Raw genomic sequence first — 22,956 nt, 5'->3', positions numbered from 1 at the left:
AAAGGTGCCACAGGACCCTCTGTTGCTTTTTACAGATTCAGACTAACACGGCTACCCCTCTGATATATTTAACTAAGTAGCTCATCATATTTTTTTTTTAAGTCTTCACAGAATTCAATCCACTAGGTGGTTATTTCTTATTCTAAGTGTAGTAAATGTGAAAGATACCAATCAATATAGCAAACAAGTGATTAGCATTCAGTGATTAACGTCAGCATTTATCTGATTCAGCATGCTTGAAGTTGAAGTGACAGGAAGCAAGTGACTGAAGTAGTGAAAACTAGAATTCTAAAGTAAAATATCAGAATCAAGGGTTAAATATCAAAAAAGAAAAGATGTGTGCTCATCTCAGAAGTGTAGACAATCCATTTTTGTCCATGTATTTCAAGATCAAATGTGCCATTGAATAAGACTATCTAATTAAGCAAAAGCACAGAACAGTAATGAGTATGTCACTGTCATCCTCAAAATGTAGCCATGATGATAATTTAAGGTCTCTGGTTCCAGGCTTTCCATCAACTCTTCAACATCATTTTCTGTTAATTTGGCACTCAAATAGCAAAGTTCAGTCAGAAATTATTAAACTGAAGCAACGGAAAGACCAAGATTTAAACTCAGTAAGAAAGTTGCAACTCTCTTCTATGCTAACAATATCACCTTCAGTATAGCACAAAACGAGCCATAAAGGAAAGGAATAAAGCATTGTGCCCTGGATAATCTTTTCCAGACAGATTTAAACTCACATGTACATTAATAGAGGTTGTAAATGAAGAAACAGAGGAAAAATTAAATGTCAATTCCCATAGGAATCAAGATAAATACTTAATGCTAGATGGCTAGTCAAGCATGAGAAATAATATGATAATGTGTGTACACATCTATACAGGGGAAATTGCATTCCTGCTTAATGCTAATGATCTTATATCTGAATCCCACCCCCTTTCAAAACATTGTGTCCAAGTTGCTGAAAATACCACCCAAAAATGCAGTGAAAAGAATGACAAGATCTTCGCCATTTCCTTAGAAGAAACTAAAATGGAAAAGATTAGAAAAATTCTCAGCTTCAATCATCTGATATGTCTGGCACATGAGTGTTCAACAACTATTTGAGCTACAGAGCTGCCGTGCCAGTGAAGACACCGTGGCGATTATAGCGCTCTGATTGGCCTCCGGGAGGTGTCCCACAATGCCTGTTCTCACCTCTCTGGTCATCGGTTTGAACTCTACTGTCCTGCCCTCAGGTGACCATGCCGTCATCCCCACTCTGTAAATTCTTTTGGAAATTTGAAAGTCCCCTTCCTGTTTGCTCGGTGATGCATGCAGTGGTCTCAGCGCATCTTTCCAGGTGGCCATGCCTCCTCCACACACCAGGTGATCCTCCACTTGGAGCAATGCCGAGCTTCTGGACCTCATCAGCTTTTGGGGAGAGGAGGCTGTGCAGTCCCAGCTGTGCTCCAGCCGTAGGAATTATGATACCTACGGACAAATTTCACGATGCATGACAGAAAGGGGCCATGACTGGGACACATTGCAACGTAGGGTCAAAGTGAAGGAGCTGTGTATCGCCTACCACAAGGCGCGGGAGGCAAACCGCTGCTCCGGTGCTGCACCCAGTTCTACAAAGAGCTGGACATGATACTCGGTGGCAACCCCACCTCCACTGCGAAAGCCCCTGTGGATACTTTGTTGGCTCGTGTGCCAGTCGACAGTGGACCGAGACAGGAGGAGGAAATCTTGGACGAGGATATGGAGGGGGACCCAGAGGCAGAGAATGACTCAGAGGCCGGAGATGCATGCAGCCAGGAGCTCTTTTCTACCCCGGAGAAGCCTAGCCAGTCACAGTCGTCGGATCTTGGTGAAGCGCAAACAGGAGAGGAGGTCCCTGGTAAGTGGATCCGACTTTGGAAATTGCTGAAGCGAGTTGTTGCGGGCAGGAGAGTTGCAGAAAGCATGCTTGTCGCCCACCGCATGCCTAGTCTGAGAGGCAGAACAGGCTGTTGATTGACTTCCTCACTTCATGGGAATCTCCCTCAGAGATCTTGAGGAGCTACTGGGCAATCCGCTGCTGCTGGTTCTTCCGTAGAGCTGCTTTGTTTCTTGCCCCATTAATGGTAACTTTACCATGACACTGTGCTGTCACGGGAGGCGGGAGCGGGGGTGGAAGAGACCATTGCTGCATACAGGCAAGCTGCATAGCGGCCAGGGCGGAAGCTGCAGGCTTGGAGAAGACCCTCCCTTGATTCCCTGCTCACCCTCATAAGAACGGCCGTACCGGGTCAGACCAAAGGTCTATCTAGCCCAGTATCCGGTCTACCGACAGTGGCCAATGCCAGGTGCCCCAGAGGGAGTGAAACTAACAGGCAATGATCAAGTGATCTCTCTCCTGCCATCCATCTCCATCCTCTGACAAACAGAGGCTAGGGACACCATTCCTTACCCATCCTGACTAATAGCCATCAATGGACTTAACCACCATGAATTTATCCAGTTCTCTTTTAAATGCTGTTATAGTCCTAGCCTTCACAACCTCCTCAGGTAAGGAGTTCCACAAGTTGACTGTGCGCTGCATGAAGAAGAACTTCCTTGTATTTGTTTTAAACCTGCTGCCTATTAATTTCATTTGGTGACCCCTAGTTCTTGTATTATGGGAATAAGTAAATAACTTTTCCTTATCCACTTTCTCCACATCACTCATGATTTTATAGACCTCTATCATATCCCCCCTTAGTCTCCTCTTTTCCAAGCTGAAGAGTCCTAGCCTCTTTAATCTCTCCTCATATGGGACCCGTTCCAAACCCCTAATCATTTTAGTTGCCCTTTTCTGAACCTTTTCTAGTGCCAGTATAGCTTTTTTTGAGATGAGGAGACCACATCTGTACGCAGTATTCGAGATGTGGGCGTACCATTGATTTATATAAGGGCAATAATATATTCTCCGTCTTATTCTCTATCCCCTTTTTAATGATCCCTAACATCCTGTTTGCTTTTTTGACCGCCTCTGCACACTGCGCGGACATCTTCAGAGAACTATCCACGATGACTCCAAGATCTTTTTCCTGACTTCTTGTAGCTAAATTAGCCCCCATCATATTGTATGTATAGTTGGGGTTATTTTTTCCAATGTGCGTTACTTTACATTTATCCACATTAAATTTCATTTGCCATTTTGTTGCCCAATCACTCAGTTTTGTAAGTTTTGTGAGATCTTTTTGAAGTTCATCACAGTCTGCTTTGATCTTAACTATCTTGAGCAGTTTAGTATCATCTGCAAACTTTGCCACCTCACTGTTTACCCCTTTCTCCAGATCATTTATAAATAAGTTGAATAGGATTGGTCCGAGGAATGACCCTTGGGGAACACCACTAGTTACCCCTCTCCATTCTGAGAATTTACCATTAATTCCTACCCTTTGTTTCCGGTCTTTTAACCAGTTCTCAATCCATGAAAGGACCTTCCCTTTTATCCCTTGACAACTTAATTTACGTAAGAGCCTTTGGTGAGGGACCTTGTCAAAGGCTTTCTGGAAATCTAAGTACACTATGTCCACTGGATCCCCCTTGTCCACATGTTTGTTGACCCCTTCAAAGAACTCTAATAGATTAGTAAGACACGATTTCCCTTTACAGAAACCATGTTGACTATTGCTCAACAGTTTATGTTTTTCTATGTGTCTGACAATTTTATTCTTAACTATTGTTTCGACTAATTTGCCCGGTACCGACGTTAGACTTACCGGTCTGTAATTGCCGGGATCACCTCTAGAGCCCTTTTTAAATATTGGCGTTACATTAGCTAACTTCCAGTCATTGGGTACAGAAGCCGATTTAAAGGACAGGTTACAAACCTTAGTTAATAGTTCCGCAACTTCACATTTGAGTTCTTTCAGAACTCTTGGGTGAATGCCATCTGGTCCCGGTGATTTGTTAATGTTAAGTTTATCAATTAATTCCAAAACCTCCTCTAGTGACACTTCAATCTGTGACAGTTCCTCAGATTTGTCACCTACAAAAGCCGGCTCAGGTTTGGGAATCTCCCTAACATCCTCAGCCGTGAAGACTGAAGCAAAGAATCCATTTAGTTTCTCCGCAATGACTTTATCGTCTTTAAGCACTCCTTTTGTATCTCGATCATCAAGGGGCCCCACTGGTTGTTTAGCAGGCTTCCTGCTTCTGATATACTTAAAAAACATTTTGTTATTACCTTTGGAGTTTTTGGCTAGCCGTTCTTCAAACTCCTCTTTGGCTTTTCTTATTACATTCTTGCACTTAATCTGGCAGCGTTTATGCTCCTTTCTATTTGCCTCACTAGGATTTGACTTCCACTTTTTAAAGGAAGTCTTTTTATCTCTCACTGCTTCTTTTACATGGTTGTTAAGTCACAGTGGCTCTTTTTTAGTTCTTTTACTGTGTTTCTTAATTTGGGGTATACATTGAAGTTGGGCCTCTATTATGGTGTCTTTAAAAAGCACCCATGCAGCTTGCAGGGATTTCACTTTAGTCACTGTACTTTTTAATTTCTGTTTAACTAACCCCCTCATTTTTGCATAGTTCCCCCTTTTGAAATTAAATGCCACAGTGTTGGGCTGTTGAGATGTTCTTCCCACCACAGGGATGTTGAATGCTATTGTATTATGGTCACTATTTCCAAGCGGTCCTGTTATAGTTACCTCTTGGACCAGCTCCTGCGCTCCACCCAGGACTAAATCTAGAGTTGCCTCTCCCCTTGTGGGTTCCCGTACCAGCTGCTCCATGAAGCAGTCATTTAAAGTATCGAGAAATTTTATCTCTGCATTTCGTCCTGAAGTGAAATGTTCCCAGTCAATATGGGGATAATTGAAATCCCCCACTATTATTGGGTTCTTAATTTTGATAGCCTCTCTAATTTCCCTTAGCATTTCATCATCACTATCACTGTCCTGGTCAGCTGGTCTATAATAGATCCCTAATGTTATATTCTTATTAGAGCATGAAATTTCTATCCATAGAGATTCTATGGAACATGCGGATTCACTTAAGATTTTTACTTCATTTGATTCTACATTTTCTTTCACATATAGTGTCACTCCCCCCCCGCACAACCTGTTCTGTCCTTCCGATATATTTTGTACCCCAGAATGATTGTGTCCCATTGATTGCTCTCAGTTCACCAGCAGCAAGATATCTTCCATAATGATCACATCCTGTTGAAAGTGTGGGGACAGGAATGATTATCAGGCCCCCCCTATAGTGCTGGGTCTCCCCAAGTGCCCGAGCCACGTGTCCATTTTCCAGCAGGGGCCGGGAAGAGTGATTTACCCTGCCCCTGTGGCTACTCACCATTTTGAGGGTCTTGTGGCTCATGTGTGCTTGCCTGGAGTCAACCAGTTAGTGATAGGTGTGAGAGTACTGGCTGTGTTTTAAAGCACTGAATCAGTGTTGTGTGTGTTGCAAACAATACCGCTTCTGTAAAATGTTGCATTAAAACTTCACAGAGATGACCTTGGGAGCCCAGCCTCCCTGTTATCGGCGGCAGAACGGCTGTGCAGAATTAGAAAGTGGCCAAGAAGAACTAAGTAGGACTTTCTGTGTGATGTTATGATGCACTCAGCTGCCGAGAAATGGGAATTGAAGGAGTGGCGGGACAGCGAGATGTGGGACCGAAAGGACAACGCAGCTCGTCAGAAAGAAGCCATGGAACAGCTCTTAAACATTATGGAGCACCAAGCAGACACACTCCAGGCAACACTAGCTCTTCAAACTGAGCAGCAACGCGCCCGCCCTCCCCTGCGGCCGCTCTCACAAAACTCTTTCCCATGTACCCCACAGACAACGCCAACACACTCTTATCAACCTCCGGGCTCCACACTCTACCCGCAGCATTCCACTCCTCCCTCCTCACAGTCCAGCAGTGTGGACTCCCGCTACCCACTGCACTCAACACCCATCCCTCTGCAGTTTGGCCCTGCTGAAGTACAGTACCCACTGCATTGTACTCCAAAGGAGAAGGCCGGATATGATCCCTGGACATACACAAAGCTTTAGCCATCCCGGGTCCCCTCCTCCTCCTGGGACCTTCCCTTCCCCCACCCTCCTCCATGCTGATGTATTTTTTCATTTGACTCTCTCCTCCGTTTGTTGTCTTTTAATAAAAGAATTGTGTAGGTTTGAAAGCAATCTTTATTCTATTAATTGAAAGCAAAAAGAGCTCTGCAAAGCAACATACAATTATGTTAAATCCCCTTATTGCATCATGTGCACCAATCACCTCCTAGCATTACAAGCACTGCAATCCCCATCACAGCAACAAATATTAGTGGCTTTCAGCTTCAAATCGCTGCCTCAAGGCATCCCTGATCCTTATGGCCCCACGCTGTGCCCTGGTCTCTGGCTGTTCAAACTCAGCCTTCAGGTGCTGAGCCTCTGCGGTCCAGCCCTGACTGAAGCTTTCACCCTTCCCTTCACAAATATTATGGAACGTACAGCACGCGGCTGTAACCATAGGAATATTGTCATCAGCCAGGTCCAGCTTCCCATAGAGGCAGCGCCTGCGGGCTTTTAAACAGCCAAAAGCACACTCAGTCATTCTGCACTTGCTCAGCCTGTTGTTGAAACGCTCCTTGCTGCTGTCAAGTTGCCCCGTGTTTGGCTTCATAAGCCACAGCATTAAGGGGTAGGTGAGGTCTCCCAGGATCACAATGGGCATTTCAACTTCCCCTACGGTGATCTTTTGGTCCGGGAAGAAAGTCCTCGATTGCAACTTCTTGAGCAGGCCAGTGTTCTGAAAGATGCGTGCGTCATGCATCTTTCCTGACTGCGTTAATGTCTGTGAAATGCACATGGTGATTCACATGCGCCTGGAGAACCACTGAGAAATACCTCTTCTGATTAATATACTTGGTGGCTAGGTGGTCTGGTGCCAGATTGGAATGTGTGTGCCATCTATCGCCCCTCCGTCGTTAGGGAAGCCCATTTATGCAAAGCCATCCACAATGTCACGCACGTTGCCCAGAGTCACGGTCTTTCGGAGCAGGATGCGATTAATGGCCCTGCATACTTCCATCAACATGAGTCCAGGGTTGACTTTCCCATTCCGAACTGGTTACCGCCCGATCGGTAGCAGTCTGGAGTGCCAGCTTCCACAGTGCAATTGCCACACGCTTCTCCAACAACAAGGCAGCTCTCATTCTCGTGCCCTTGCGCCGCAGGGCTGGAGTAAGCTCATCACACAGTCCCATGAATGTGGCTTTCCTCATCCAAAAGTTCTGCAGCCACTGCTCCTCATCCCAGACGTGCATGACAATGTGATCCCACCACTCAGTGCTTGTTTCCCGAGCCCAAAAGCGGCATTCCACTGTGGTCAGCACCTCTGTGAATGTCACAAGCAATCTCGTGTCATAGCTAGTATGCGTGGCGAGATCAATATCGCACTCCTCTTGCCTTTGCAGTTTAAGAAATAACTCCACTGCCACTCGTGATATGTTAGAGCGAGCAGCATACTGGTCAACAGTTCGGGATCCATTCCTGCAGCCCGAAAAGGCAGGGCAAGCAGTAAACAAACTGTTGAAAGATGGCAGCAAATGCGGATGGAAGCACAGGGATTTCTAGGATGCGAAGCAATGCATCACGGGTCATTGGGACAGGACCCAGGATGCCCGGCGACCCCCTCCACCTTCCCACAAGTCTTAGTGGTTGAAGAGAAAGGTGCTCTGTGGGATAGCTGCCCAGAGTGCACTGCTCCGAATACTGCTGCAAGTGTGAACACGCTATTGCGCAGGCAGCTGACAGTGTGAACACACAACAGTGGTTTCCCTTCAGCGCTCTCTGAGCGGTGATCTAACTTTGCCAGCGTAGATGTGCCTTAAGGCTTTTCCATGCTATGTGCTGTGAAACTTGTGTTTGGGACACAGGAAGTACAAGCCAAATGGCAAAAGAAATATAAAGGGCAGCTGCATCTTCTCCATTTTGTCTTCAATCCTGCTTCTTACCTCCGAAGCAACTTTTCTACAAACTGAAGCTCTGAACAAAGGACTGATGGATGTGTTCAGAGGGACTTTCAAGCCAGCAAACTCACCAATACTGCTAAGAACCTGGTATATGGACTTTGAAGTCTCTCTCTCTCTCTCTAAATATAAATATATATATTTATATGATTGACCATTTAACGACTCTTCTTGTTCTTTTCTAATAAACCTTTAGTTTTAGACACTAAAGGATTGGCTGGCAGCACTAATATTGACCTCGTAGTGTGGCTGGCTCTTTGGGGTCAGAAGAACATTCTGTATAGTAAACAGAGTTTTTAAATAACTTCTCACTGTATTGGACCTATGTGATTGGGAGCCAGAGAACTGGAATGCAATAAAGTGGGCTGTGTGATTTCTTTTTAGCTTCTTGATAACCAGAGTGGGGGAAACAGGAGCACAGTTTGTGACTGGTTGGTAAGTCTAATTTTAGTGTTAACCACCAGTTTTGAGAGAATCTGCTCTCCTTTTTGCAGTCTACCCTGATCTTAGCATTTTCAGCGAGGGCTACCCCAGGCACCTAGAACAGGAAGGGGCTGATACACAGCTGACAGAACATAACCCTGAGTACTCTTCCTTCTCTTCCCGCACTTAGATTTGAAGATCCAGATTCCTGTCCCAAATCTATGTTAGTGAAGAAGACTGGATCAGTTTGTTGAATCAAAATGGTGGAAAATCATGGATGTAAATTCACAGTTTGTTGCTTTTTAGAAGGCCTGCACTCTGACCATGCCAGTTCCTTCTCAGTCAAGTATGTTTCAGCGTATTTGGAATGTTTTAGTGAAACCTCTGTAGTAGGGTCAGTGTTGAAAAAGCAAACCTGGGACAAAAGTGTATCTGTATCTAAGGGCACTGTGACAGACCCAGACCAGTGGGGTACAGGAGTCTGGTAGAGGGCAAATATACTGGTCACTGGATGAGTAGTTTTCTGTTCCCTGAGTGACCAGAGCAGGGGATGCACTAGAGTAATCAGGAACCTACTAGAACCAGTTAAGGCAGGCAGGCTAATTAGGACACCTGGAGCCAATTAAGAAGAAGCTGCTAGAATCAATTAAGGCAGGCTAATCAGGGCACCTGGGTTTTAAAAAGGAACTCACTTCAGTTTGTGGTGCGAGTGTGAGGAGCTGGAAGCAAGAGGTGCAAGGAGCTGAGAGTGAGAGGATGTGCTGTTGGAGGACTGAGGAGCACAAGCGTTATCAGACACCAGGAGGAAGGTCCTGTGGTGAGAATAAGGAAGGTGTTTGGAGGAGGCCATGGGGAAGTAGCCCAGGGAGTTGTAGCTGTCATGCAGCTGTTACAGGAGGCACTATAGACAGCTGCAGTCCACAGGGCCCTGGGCTGGAACCTGGAGTAGAGGGCGGGCCCGGGTTCCCCCCAAACATCCCAATTGACCTGGACTGTGGGTTCTTCCAGAGGGGAAGGTCTCTGGGCTGTTCCCAAAACCCACATGGTGAATCTCTGAAGCAAGAAAATCCGCCAATAAGCGCAGGACCCACCAAGATAGAGGAGGAACTTTGTCACAGCACATATGAAACATCAATAGGCCTAACTACTTAATAGGTTGGGGACTCATGTTCTTGGGTTTTGCTTATAGAATTGCAACAGTGTCATTTTGGACACTGCATCTATTTATGTTGGGGGAATAAATCTGCTGTGAAGCAAGTCATACAGCATGGGTTTTGGATTTCATTTTATAAAAAAATCCTAATTTTTTGGATTTTTTGGGGATTGGGGAATAAAATAATTATATTTAGCCCACAGAGTATAATAAACGTACTTGGGCTCCCTATGAGAGGTGAGTAGGCAGGTAAAGCAAAGCAACCAGGAAAAATGACAGGCTTTTAGTATGACAGGACCACTGGCAGATGCTAGTTTCGGGGCAAGAAAATGGTGGCCCATGTCTCTATCTAATCAGGGGAGACTGAAGCACTTGTATGTACTGAGCCAGGTACTGGCTTATACGTATGCTCCCTTCCCACATCAATAAACCCAATAGGGTAGAAAGTGCAGCGCACCAATTTGCCAGGCCAATGCTGATCCACTGCATATGTTACTGATATGAAGGAGGCTGGCTCACCCTCTCTCAGCCATGGTTGGGGTAGCTGGCTCACATGCACCAGGCAGGGATGAGAGCATGAGGGATTGGCTCTTATGTACTTACAGGGGGTATGGCTGCAGAAAAAAATAAAGGTGATGTGTGGTTTGAGTTTCCATTTCCCAATCTCAGTCCCTGGGCTGAAGATGCTGCCCTGTTGGTGTGAGGCTGCCAGCCACAGCTGGTAGACGAGATACCTGGAGGGCAAGAAGGATTTACTGAGAATCACTCCCTTAACTTAGGAGAGGAAGAAGTAAAGATAATTAAATTAAGGCCCACAAATGGAGCCCTGCACTAATACAAAATTTGTATCCACATCCAATCCATGATCCACAAAAGTGATCTGTGGATATCCGTAGATTTGCAGGGCTTTAAATATATAAAATTTGGATCTGCATCCATCCACAATCCACAAAAAATGGTTCACAGATATCTGCGGATTTGCAGGGCTCTACCCACAAACCTCTAGCCAGTTGACACTGAAGTGCACTACAGTGAGTCAAGTGGCTGGTTAGTCTTCTGTAGGCAGATGTGATCCAAAAGTCTCCACAAGGACACCTGCTGTCTGATCAGAAGCTTCATAGTGAGCCCAAAGGACCTGGAATCAGCCCCATGTGAAGAGTTATTTTTGCAAAGTCTGTATACAATGGGCAGGAAGAAGCCTGGGTGTGTAGGACAGGAGAGGGGCCCCGAAGGGGGAAAAAACAGACCTGTGCACAGGACAGAAACATATTGCCTGTGGAAGGAACATGGGAGGTGCTAGCCTCTTCCATTCTCTTCTTGCACAGCTTAGCTCATTGGAGAGGGGAAAGGGGCTGTGTTCCAAATCTTACAGGTGAAGGACACATGCATTTACATTACAATAGCGTAAACGTCCTGAGGAAAGTGGATATGACCAAACAGACCACTGAACAGATAACACCACAAGGGGTTTAATGTCTCACCTCTGGAAACTCCTCTTGGCAATGACTTCAGCATGACTGTCGTTGAGAATATCCCCTGCAGCAGCATCCAAAAAAATTAAATAATCCAACATTACTATGGACCAGACAGAAGGAAAAAGTCACATGCAACAACAAGTAGAGGTAGACTTGTGCAGTCTGCCAGCCCTGCCCCAGGATTTTGTGGGTCTGACACTAGTATTAGTTCAGTTGTCTGAACTAGGCTATCCTAAGGAATTTCAACAACTCATTTACCATAAATGCTTACTGTCACACTCCTGCACCATGGTGCAGTGACTCTTGCCGCACACTACCAACCCAAAGGACCATCACCTCTTTGGGCTATGATCCAGTCAGATCCTACAAGGAAAGCAGGACTGGGACAGTACTTGAATGGGAGACCTGTAATGATCTCATTCCACAGCATTCAGAGCAGGCATGTATAACAGTGATGGGGAGTATATGGGTGTGCACACTGGAAAACAAAGAATTTATTCACCACACTGGATGTGGGCCCACTGGAAATGAACTTCCCAAAGCATTTAGGATTGCAGAGCTGTATCTTCAGTGAACTCCTTAACTGCCCTCCTTCTTTTAAAAAAAAAAAAACAAAAAAAAACACAGCCCACAGGTAAGACACTAAAAAACACAGCATTCCAGACAAAAGCCAAGGAATTCTCAGAGCTAATGCTTCAGGAAGGTTTTAAAAACAGCAGAGGCTGGTTGGATCATCTGTTAGCAACGTAAATAAAAGTTAGAATGCTCCTCTGCTAATGTTAGAGAAGGTAACATTCAGTGTCGATAGGTTCGAATATGAAAATTGGTGATGTTTTGAAATTTGATAATGAGCCCTTGTTAATATACTAAAGGCTGCTAATAGATCTGGGATATATTTACTGAAGAGAACTGAAATATTTACTAATTTGAATGCATTTTGCCTGTTACAAGCAAAATTTCTTCTGATTAAATAAGTGCAGGAGGAACTCTGTGTGTCTGATTCAGAGGATGATGACCCTTGTCTACAAAAATTCAATCATAGAAAGCTTTAGACAATCAGAAAGCCTCCACCCATTTCTAGGAACAGAAAAGTGCTGGAAATATTAATGTACAGAAATAAATTTGAGTTACTACAAATGTTACAGTGAAATATCTATAGGTGAGTCTAATTAATTTCCTGTTTCAGAATCAAAAATTGTAAAGATTTTACCCATGTATTAGGAACATGGAAATTTCCACAATGGACCAGACCAAAGTCTATCTAGTCCAGTATTCTCTCTCTCTCAGGGGCCAGAACTAGCTGTTTCAAATGAAGGTGGAAGAGCCCTGCAGTAGACAAATATTGGTAATCTCTCCCCCACGTAGATCTCATCCTGGTCTTTACTAGTTAGAGATTGACTTAAGGCCTGAACCACAAGGTTGAATAACTTTTCCAAAATTAGGCATAATTAATTTTAGAATATGACCTCTGGATAGGTCTTGATATCCATACAGATGTCCAATCCCTTTTTAAATCTAAAGTTCTTGACTTCAAATTACTCCTTGCAGCATTGACTTCCACAGTGTAATTGCACATTGTGTGAAAGTGTGTTTCCTTTTATGAGTTATTAATTTCCCACCTTTTGATTTCATTGAATGTCCCTTTGTTCTTGTTATTAGACAAGGAGAACAGAAGCTCCTGCTCTTCCTTGTATAGACCATTCATTATTTTATGTACTTTTATCATGTCCCCTCTTAATCATCTCCTCTCTAAGGTAAACAATACCAATCTTTTCAATCTCTCTTCATGTGACTTTTCCAGGGCCTTCATCATGTTTGCTCTTCTCTGAAACCCCTCCCATTCTGAAATATTGGGAGGGGGGACCCAGTACTGCACAGGTCGCATCACCGATTTATATAAAGGAATACTATTTTTGGTATTCTCCATGCCATTCCTCATGCATCTGAACCTTGTTTGCTTTTTTGATGCAGAGGTGTCTAAGCAGTCTACAGTGATCCCCAGATATTCCCAAATTTTGCTACCTCAGCACTCACCTAGTTTTGAGATCATTTAATATTAAACATGGGACCTAGTACAGAATCTTGAGGCCCCACTGTTAACCTTTTTCAATGATGAAAACTGACCATTTAGTCCTTTTTTCCTTTCTGTCTCCTAGACAGTTTTTGATCCATGACAATACTTTGCCTCTCACACCATGACTACTTAGCTTCTTTAATAGCCTCTAGTGAGGGACCCTTTTGAAAGGCTAAATAAATTAGGCCAACCATTTCCCCTTTATCCATTACTTTATTGATATGTTCAAGAAATTCTAAGAGATTAATGAGATGATTTTCCTCTGCAGAATCCATGCTGGTTAGACCCTATTATATCATGATCTTCTAGGTGTTTTGTTGGTTGAATCAAAAATTTAAAAACAGAACTAATTTGCCAGGTATAGATGTAAAGTTAATTGGTCTGTATTGCCCCAAATTACCCGTAGAGCAGTGGTTCTCAACCGGGGGGTCCATGGCCCCATGGGGGTACATGAGCCCTTTCAGGGGGACCGCGGGACCCCGCGACTGAAACCCAGAGCCCGAGCCCCAGTGCCTCCTGCCGCAGGGCTGAAACCCCGTGCCCCTGCGCCCCCCACCACAGGGCTGAAACCCTGAACTGTGGGGCTGAAACCCTGAGCACTGGTTCCCACCCAGCCACCCCCACTGCAGTGCCAGAGTGGGGTAGTCCCAGGAGCAGCTCCACATATATCCCTCTTCCTCTCCCCGCCCCTGAGGCCCCACTCCCTGGCCAGGTCAGAGGCGGGAAGCTGGAATCGGGCAGTGTGGGCAGCTACTGCTCTGGCTGGTACCATGGAGCAGGCAGCCATAGCATTCACCCATCTGTCGCTGTTGCTGGTGCCCGGGGTTGGTGCTGCTCCTCAGCTCAAGCAGCTGGTAAGAGCCACCCAGGCAGGGGGACCCTCTCCGTGGCCAGCAGAGCCCTTGGGGAGCAGTGACCACAGGGGAGCCCTCCTGGCACACAGCCCCTAGTTACCCCCTCACTGCAACCCTGCGCTACCCCCCTGCCCGCACACAGCCCCTTGCTACCCCCTGCCCGCACACAGCCCCTAACTACCCCCCTGCCTGCATCCTGAACTACCCCTCTGCCTGCACCCAGCCCCTAGCTACCCCCTCCCTGCACCCTGAGTGGTTTTCAAACTTTTTGAGCTGAAACCCCACCACACACAACCCAGACAGGCTGGGTGGCCTGCTGAGGTGAGTCAGGGGGTAGAGGTGGCACTGCCTTCCTGGACCCCACTGTGCAGAGCTGGCCAAGCCCTGCCAGCCCCTGCCCCCCCAAAATAGAAGTCAAACTATGCCTATGCCCAAGGGCCCACTCCCGGCCCAGAGCCCCAAGTCCCCCACCTCCCTCGCTGGGCCCTGAAATTTTTATAGCATGTTGAGGGGGGGCTCAGAAAGAAAAAGGTTGAGAACCCCTACCCTAGAGCCTTTTCGAAAGGACAACATTTGCTACCCTCCAAGTCTCTTGAACAGTAGCTGTTTTTAATGAAAGATTGCATATTTTTGTGAGCAGTTCAGATACTTCATATTTGAGCTCCTTCAGAACTTGATGACGGACCATCTGGGCCTAGTGACTTACTGCATTTAATATTACTGATTTGCTCTAGCATCTCTTCTCCGGTCATCTCAAGATCTGAGACTACCTCCGCTTTGTTACCAGGAAACAGCAGATGTGGGGTAGGAATCTCGTTTTTGAAGGCGAAGAATGATGCAAAGAAACCATTTAGCTTCTCAGAAATGTCCTTTCTGCCAATCACATATCTATGTAATGCACATATCCTTGCTTTCTTTACATTTTAATGCAATCATATGCACTTTCATCACTGTACTGTATAATGCATTTCACTGTAATCTCTTGCACTTTATTTTAAATGCACTTTATTAAATTATTAAACTTAAATATCACAAAATGCATATACATTCTAGTTGTCTTTTTGCCTTAGACGTATAGGTTTTTGAGATTGCTAATAGCACCAAAGAAACTTTCCCTATTCTCTTAATAGATTTGTCAGGTTACCAATGCTACCCGAGATTATTAAAGCAAAATTTAATTTTAAAATCTAGTTGACTTTTCAACAGTGGCACTCTTTGTTTAAGTTTCATTGCACTCAACTTAGATGATGAAAAAACCTACTCAATTTCACTCATATGTCTGGTAAATGTTACCCTTTAGATCTTACAAGACATCATATTGGTTGCAATCAATGGAATAAAAAAAATTAAGTTAAAAATTGTTTTTATTTAAAATTTAAAAATAAATAATGAAACCATCCAGATCAATATTACATTGTGGTGGTGCTGACCCCAGAAAGATCCATAATAAGCAATCCAAGACATAGCATTTAGTGCAAGGCAAAAAATAAAACGGCTTTAAAATGTGTTTATACGCAAAATGCCCTATAGAGCACAGAAACAGCTTTGCCAGACCTGCTCTCTTCTCTTGCTATACTCTGTCTTCCCCAGAATCCAGAGGTAGAGGTAAAGAGCCTTGTATTGAAAGGCTCTTGGCCATGTCTTCTGCCCAGGATACTTCCTGACATGAGTCTCTGTGGCCCCTCCACTCTCCGAGGAGGAGTAGCCAAGTGCAGTCTGGTCCTCCTCTGTTATGAATATGCATAGTAAGGGAGGAGACAGGATGAATAACTTCTCACAGCAGCTCTCAGTTACTTATAGAGAAATCAGTGCAGTATCTAGCTGCTGATTACAGATAAATAAGAGGGGGTTTCTCTCACTTTTCTGGAGCTTGGTTACTGTGGTGTTTTTCACAATAGGCTCTGAAGGAATCAGACTAGAAAACAAGATTTGCCTTTTTTGTTGTTTTTGTAAACACGAGTACATTTGGGACCTACGCTACCTGACAATGTCCATTTATATGGCTTTTGTCAGTTCCTCTTAAGGGCTGCGGATAGTAGGAGCTCAGTGCAGCAAACCTAGATGGTAATGCTGTCTACCCAACCCTATAGGGTTGGGACTTTGTCTGGTACTGTTGTTGCATTTCAGGAGGCTGAGCTCATGCCAATGACAAGTAATGAAGAGGCCAAGATCGGTAGTCTTGGTTTCTACACCATACTTACCAGTTTTCCTCATTCTTGTATGGCCAATGCACTTAGTTCCAGTCCCCATAGCAACAACTTCCTTAGTTACTGAAAAAGAAAATACTAAAGTTAGCTGAACCACTTCTAAAAGAATCACCCTAATTTGATCATTTCAATCAGACAGCACTTGGGGGCACCACACGAGACAAGGTACAAGAGGAGGGATGAAGTAACACCTGTCTCTCACACACACACACACCCCCCCCACTGGAGGGGGAGGCTATGTACCAGACTACCAGACGCACACTGAGATGAGGAAAGTCATGTACCAGGCACAGCACCAGTGTAGGGGGAAAGACATGGCATGTGGCAAGGGAAGAGGGCAGCACTGACATGAGGTCCTACACACAGACAACACAAGGTGACCACCAATTCAGGGACCCCCAAATAGGGAAGACGACATAAGGGAAATGCACCATACAATGCATAGCACAAAGGAGATGCTGATGCGGCAGGTTTACCCTTACCCCCTTTTAAAGGAGACTTGCTAAGAAAAAAAAATTGGGTTAGTATCCTTTTTTGGATTCTTATGAAGAATGTCAAAGTGTGGGTTTGGTTTTTTTTACTCAGAAATTCAGGTCTTGCCTATTTCACTGCATGCTAATTGGTCAGTTTCACATCAGAACACATGGTAGAGAAGGTCTACATTTGCTAAGTGACTAGCGATTTTGGATGCCCAGAGACACTTTAAAAGGGTGAGTGCTCAGCACTGTCTGAAAAGCAGGCACCTCTAAGATGCATCAAGTTGTGCACTCAAAAAAAATCATTACCCACTTCTGAAAACTTAAACTGCAATTTTTCAACAGCTTAAATGATTGCTTCTTGGAACAGCTAACTCCAAGTGCACAGAGGAGAGGCTATGTGTAGGAGTAATGTGTAAGGAGTTGGTTCAGGAAGTAACTGTAGCTGAGGAATTGAAGCAAAAGTGATCAGGAGATAATTTCTTCAATATTATCATGGGAAGAATATAAAAAACTAGAAAGAGGGATACAGAAGACATGTATGCCCCAAACAAAAAAGAAGCTGGAAAGCAAAAAATTAAGCCATTATGGTTAACTGGCAAGGTTCAAGAAGTTATGCAAATCAAAGCAAGCATCCATCAGAAAATGGAAATCCAGCCCAAGCGAGACATAAACTACAGCATGTAATCACTTCTGTAACTTCCACTTTAATTAAGACAGAACTGGAAGAACAAATAGCCAAAGACATAATTTAAGTACATCAGAAATACGAAGCCCACAAAAACCTGGTGGTTCCACTGAATCACCAGATTAAGCAATTACAGAGGACAAGGACATCACAGAAAAGGTAAATGTGGCATCATCAGAGACTGTGGTGTCAAAGGAGACACTGATAAATTAACCAGCAGCACGTACATCCAGGAGTTCAGAAGGAGCTTAAGGATGAAGTGGATGAGCTACTACCAAAAAATATGCACTCATTTAAAATCAATTATTATGCCAGGGGACTGGAAAGTAGCAAACGTCTTTCTGTCCAGCACTAAGAGTGATCCTGGGAATTATAGACCAGCAAGTTTTACTTTAGTACTATGTAAAGCAGCTGAAGTGATAACTACAGACTTATGCAACCCCAAGATAGAGAGGATACTATAGGGACAAACAAGCACAGCTTCTGTAAAGGAAAACTGTGCCTCTTCAATCTTTGAGCATGTCAAGAAAACAGAGGATACAGGAGAACATGTTGATAGGTCATTAATGAAAGTCCCAATAAATTATAAGCAACATGGGGAGAGTGGTAAATTTTTGTCATGGATCAAAAACTGTCTAAGACAGGAAACAAAGCAGAAATAACCAACCACTTCCCATGATTAAGTGGCTAACAGCAGTTGCACCAAGGATCCATATTAAGACTAGTGTTAAAATATATCTAACAATGATCTGGAGAAAGGGGAGAGTGGTGACCTGGCCACATCCACAATCCCAGCTGCCAAGTCACTATGTCTGACACCTTCCTTAAACCCTCCTTCCCTCATCCTCTCTACGCAAAATTTTGCTCTTTCAAATAAATTGACAAAAATCTACCACAAAATCTTTGTATCTCCTTTCCCCATATTTTCCCTCATCACTGACAGAGGTTTGTCACTTGCTCTCCTCCTCTAAACCGTCCACATGCAGCAGTGACCACATCCATCCCCCTCCTGCCTCATGACCTCCTTTGCCCCCTCATCCCTCCCTCACACTCCTCTTTAATCTCACTCGCCTCTGACCCCTTCCCCTCACAACATGAGAATGCTGAAAGTGCCATCCCTCAACCCCACCTGCCTCTCCAAATATTGCCCACCCTATCTCCTTCTCCCCTTCACCTCCAAATTTGAGAACATGCCATGTGCAACCACTGTCTAGAGTTCCTCTTCTGCAGCTCCATCTTGGACCCCCCTCCAGTCTGACTTCTATCCCCTCAGCTCCAATGAAACTGCTCTCCCCAAGATTTCTATTGCCTTTTCTTGGCCCAAACCCAGAGCCTGTAATTCTGTAACACTCTTTGAAATCTCACCATCTTGGCTTTTGTGGTTGTCCTCTCACAATTCTCCTCTCAGATCACTCCTTCGGTTTCTTTCAATTGATCCTCTTTTTCCACTCCCCAAACAGGTCCTACAGCTGCAAAACTCCATAAAAATGGTATGTATTTCACTGTGATCCTGTCCCCTCATCCTTTGTAGTCACTTGTCTTCTTAGACTGCACAGTCTGAGGCAGGAACTATCTCTTCATATGCATTGCTACAGCACCCAGCACAACAAGGCCCGAATCTCGATTCATAGCACCCTGAACATGGTGTTCATTTCTAGTCACCTCTTCTCAGGAAAGATACAGCAAAATAGAAGAGTTCCAGAGAAAGGCAACAAGGATGACTAGAGTCCTGGAAAGACTTCTGTATAAGGAGAGATTGAAGAGACTTGGACTGTTTCATTCAGAGAGGGGATATGATAAATGCATATAAAACAATTAATGGTATAGAGAAGGTCAGTTGGGGACTCGTTTATGCTCTTTCATAATACAAGAACAAGGACCATTCACTGAAATCGAAAGGCAGTACATTTCATCATCGGTGATCCCTCAATTCAAGGATGATCTCTACCACTGATTTACATACTGGTCCCGAGATGACTCAGGAGTCCAATCCTGGAACCACAGATCCGCCCGCAGTAGGTACAGACATTTCCTGGCAGGTCAGCTGCCTATTGGGAGAAAGTTCTCTCTTTTTCCTTCCTTTACATTTAAAAAGTGATAAAATACTTGTGCACATTGAACAACTGACATGTGGAACTCTCTGCCACAAGATGTCACCAAGGCCAAGGGCTTAGGAGGATTAAACATTAATATGAATAATGATAACATCCACATTATATGACAGTCTAATCTCTCATGCTTTAGGATGTAAATCAACCACTACCTGATGAGGGTTAGAATGTGGGACAGGAAGTGATGCTGGTCAGAATGGGGAAACACTGAAGAATGAGCTGGAACACCGTCTCACCCTGGTGAGGCTAGTAAATCTGGTGGAGTTGCTGGGGAAGAGTAACACCGAAGAGCCCTCTCACTGAAGGCACACAATGTCCATTCATCAAAGTGATGTGAAGACTCCCCACTAACCCTGGATGACCAGGTAGCATCAGTATCTAAAAATGCCACTTTTCACCTCCAGCTTACTAGGTAACTCCTCCCTTTCCCCTCAGATGAGGATCTGACCACAATGATGCACACATTTGTCACCTCCAGGCTAGATTACAGTAATTCACTGTGTCTGAAGCAGAATGTAAGAATAATGCAACAGCTCCAGCTGATACAAAGTGCGGTTGTCCACCTCTTCCATGGTTTAGGGTGCCATGAGAACATTAACCCCATGGCACTGTCCCTCCACTGGCTCCCAGTCCATCTTCAATGCCAGTTTTAAGACTGCTTGACGATTAGGACCAATTAATGACTCAAGACCAGTTACATTAGAGATCAAATTCCAAACTGTAAAATGTCAAGAGAGTTGGGCCAATGCAAATCACAAAGTCCAGAACAAAGCATGTGACAGCCAGGGACAAAGTGGTCTCAATCAAGGAGATGTGGCTATGGAACAAACTTCCAGACAGCAGAAGACTGCAGAGTTCGAGCCCCTTCACAAGTGTTGCAAAACCTTCCTCCAGAAAGAGCCCTTCCACCAAGACAAGAATGATATTCGCAACACCAACAACCCCTCCTATCTGCCACACTCACAAAACACACATTACAAACCGCCGGCCCCTGCAGAGTTTTCAAAAGCCCAAAAGGGAGAAGAGTAAGACACTCTGTAAAGCCCACTAGGAACTTTGCTATTGCCAGTCTATTTTACATGGGAAGTGATCAGACAATACAATGATGTGTGGCACAACAAAACTCTAGGTGATATAAACAGAAAGGAAGGGACATCTTCCTTTGTGCAGATTATGCCATTATTTTTCATTATAGGGTTTCACAGACCTTCCTGTCAAGTAGCCGAAAATGGGCACTGTCAGAGACAGGATACTGGACTAGCAAGACCACTGATCTGATCGGGTCTCGCAATAATTATGTACTCCATTTTTCCTGAGAGAAGATAATTTTGCTAGAATCACATCCCTGTGCTTTCAAACAAGATTTGCAAAAGATCTCACTTTACGTCTCAGGGTCCTCCAATGGAGATCTCCACCAAACAGGAAAAGAATATTTAACATTCCTGATGTTTCTAGGATAAAAGTAAGAGAAAGAATTCAAACACTTTTTAGGCAAAAAAACTCACAATTTTTCTCCTTTACAGGTCACCTTTAAAATCACATAACAGGCATTTACTGAGGAGAGAAGAGTCATTCTCACCCTGCAGATTCCCAACATTAAGGCAAGCCTCTCCTTCGGGTGCAGACTCCACTTTAACCACAGCTGCCAGTAACGTCCACTCCCGGTTAGGATCCGGCTTGCCCTGCTTAGGCAGCTTGGTGCTATAATGTGTGTAGCACAGACCAGCAACTTCATCAGCTGCCCACATGGCTACAGCGGCCACATCAGCTTCGGAACAGAATTGGGCTACAGCACAAAAACAGCCAGAAAAGCCCCTCTGGGCGCTACTGTAACACAACGAATCTCTGCCCCGCCCCCGCCTACGCGCCAGGAGACAGCGGTGGGGGTGGGGCCGGACAGGGAACCCCGGACTGGAGTTCCGGCCCAGGCCTGCCGAGCTCCCGGCTGCTCCGGAAGCAGAGCCCGGGCCCCAAGGCGAGCTTCGCCCGCGACCTATCAGGAGGTTAGTTTCCGCAGCCGCGGCCCCCCGCGCACGCGCAAAAGTCCATCCCGTGCCGGAGACTGTACGTTTGACCCGGACGTGGCTGTTCGCGCGGGGCTCGCCCAGGAGCGCTGCTGGGAGGGGGGCTCGCGCCAGCCGCGGGCCCGCGAAGACCTACAGCTCGGCAGTACCCCGGTTACCACAGCCCCAGAGCAAACCCTTCCCGGGCAGCCCTGGGGCAGGAGACCATCCCCCGCCGCGGCCCCAGACAGGCACCAACGCTCCAGCTCACGCCCCTGCCCGCCTGGATCCAGGCCGGAGCCCGGAGGCCGCGGCACCCCGCAGCTGTAGTTCTTTGGGGAGCTCCCTGCCTGGCGAGCCAAAGGAACTACATCTCCCAGCATGCCCTTGGCTGCTATCAACCGGAAAGGGAGGGGGCAGCTGCCCGGCTGGTGCGACCTGACGCGCTGAGCTTGCGGTGAGTGGGGAGCCGGCCGCTAGAAGCGGGCAGCGGTGCTGTGAGTGGGGAACATGTATGCACAAGGCGCTCTCAGGAGACTTCCCCAAACTGGATTAGCAATAGTGGTGGCCTTGGCTGGCAGCCCCCGACAAAGGAATTGGGTGGAATGAATAGACAATGCACCTTTACCTGAAGCCTAGCAAGGGTCAGAGGTATGTGGACCCCACCAGGAGAAGTTAAAATAGTAAGTAAGGAAAGAGAGGCTCTACTTGAGGACCTGGGCAGCTTTAGGTACCAGGCATGCACGAGGATGTGACTCAATTTCCATTTCTGAGCTATGGAAGCAGAAATTGGCTTTTCCTTTCCAGATTTGTCTAATATTCAGAAAGGGAATCTAGCACCTGCCTTCCAGATTTGAACATCCTCAAAGTTCAGGAATACTCAGGTTCAGTTTGGGCCACTCTCTGTTACTTCATTTCTCCCAAGTCTCCACTGTAATTTGCTGTAGAAAAAGTAAGATAAAATTTAATAACAAATGCTGGCCTCTTCCCAATGCTAACTAGGACCAGAATTGCTATTTTCAACAACCATTACCATTTTTTTTAGTTTTATTTCCCATAAAAAGATGACAGTAATATTGTATTGGCAAGTTCTCCACAGAAACTAAGAGTGGAACAAAAGAACAGCAAAGCACCTCAACTTTTCCTCATTATGTGGGACAGCCTTACAATATGGATCCAGATATCCTCCAATCACACAAACTGAAAATTGTTCCACTTTACTGCAGTCTTGCAACGATGCAGGAAGCAGGCCTGCATTCTGTGCACATCTTGTAACCATACCACCTGATATTTTCAGACTGGGGGTGTTGATTATTCAGTAGGTCATGTGAGACCCTCCTGTTTACAATAGTAAACCAGTGCAGCATAGTTTTAGAATGCACTGTGCTCCTAGAAGCAAAGGACCTAATTCTAGACTCTATATGCAGCCCATGACAAATGAATGAAAAGACTCCCACTTACTTCAACAGGCTTTGGGTGGAACTGGTTATACACAGGGTAACTCCACTGTCTT

At 45.2% G+C, this 22,956-nt stretch overlaps 1 protein-coding gene across 4 annotated transcripts in view; it reads right to left on the bottom strand.

Annotated features, from left to right (window-relative positions):
* LOC113409391 (tRNA-specific adenosine deaminase 1-like) overlaps nt 1-21,188 on the bottom strand; it is a 45,165-nt gene extending 23,977 nt beyond the window's left edge. For 2 of the 4 annotated variants that reach the window (XM_026663242.1, XM_026663243.1), the window contains exons 1-4: nt 21,020-21,188; nt 16,160-16,228; nt 11,037-11,091; nt 10,159-10,289 (exon numbers count right to left, since the gene is read on the bottom strand). In XM_026663242.1, the coding sequence (XP_026519027.1) occupies nt 10,159-10,289; nt 11,037-11,091; nt 16,160-16,228; nt 21,020-21,188 (424 nt within the window). Of the gene's footprint in view, nt 1-10,158; nt 10,290-11,036; nt 11,092-16,159; nt 16,229-18,694; nt 18,793-20,820; nt 20,892-21,019 lie in introns of those variants that run through there. The other 2 variants (XM_029914177.1, XM_029914178.1) reach the window with 2 other exon arrangements.
* Between the last annotated feature and the right edge of the window lie 1,768 nt (nt 21,189-22,956).

This window comes from Terrapene carolina, unplaced genomic scaffold, assembly GCF_002925995.2.
Source record: "Terrapene carolina triunguis isolate 2854851 unplaced genomic scaffold, T_m_triunguis-2.0 Scaffold32922, whole genome shotgun sequence".
Classification (NCBI taxonomy): Eukaryota; Metazoa; Chordata; order Testudines; family Emydidae; genus Terrapene; species Terrapene triunguis.
This window is presented reverse-complemented; position numbering and strand designations above follow the sequence as displayed.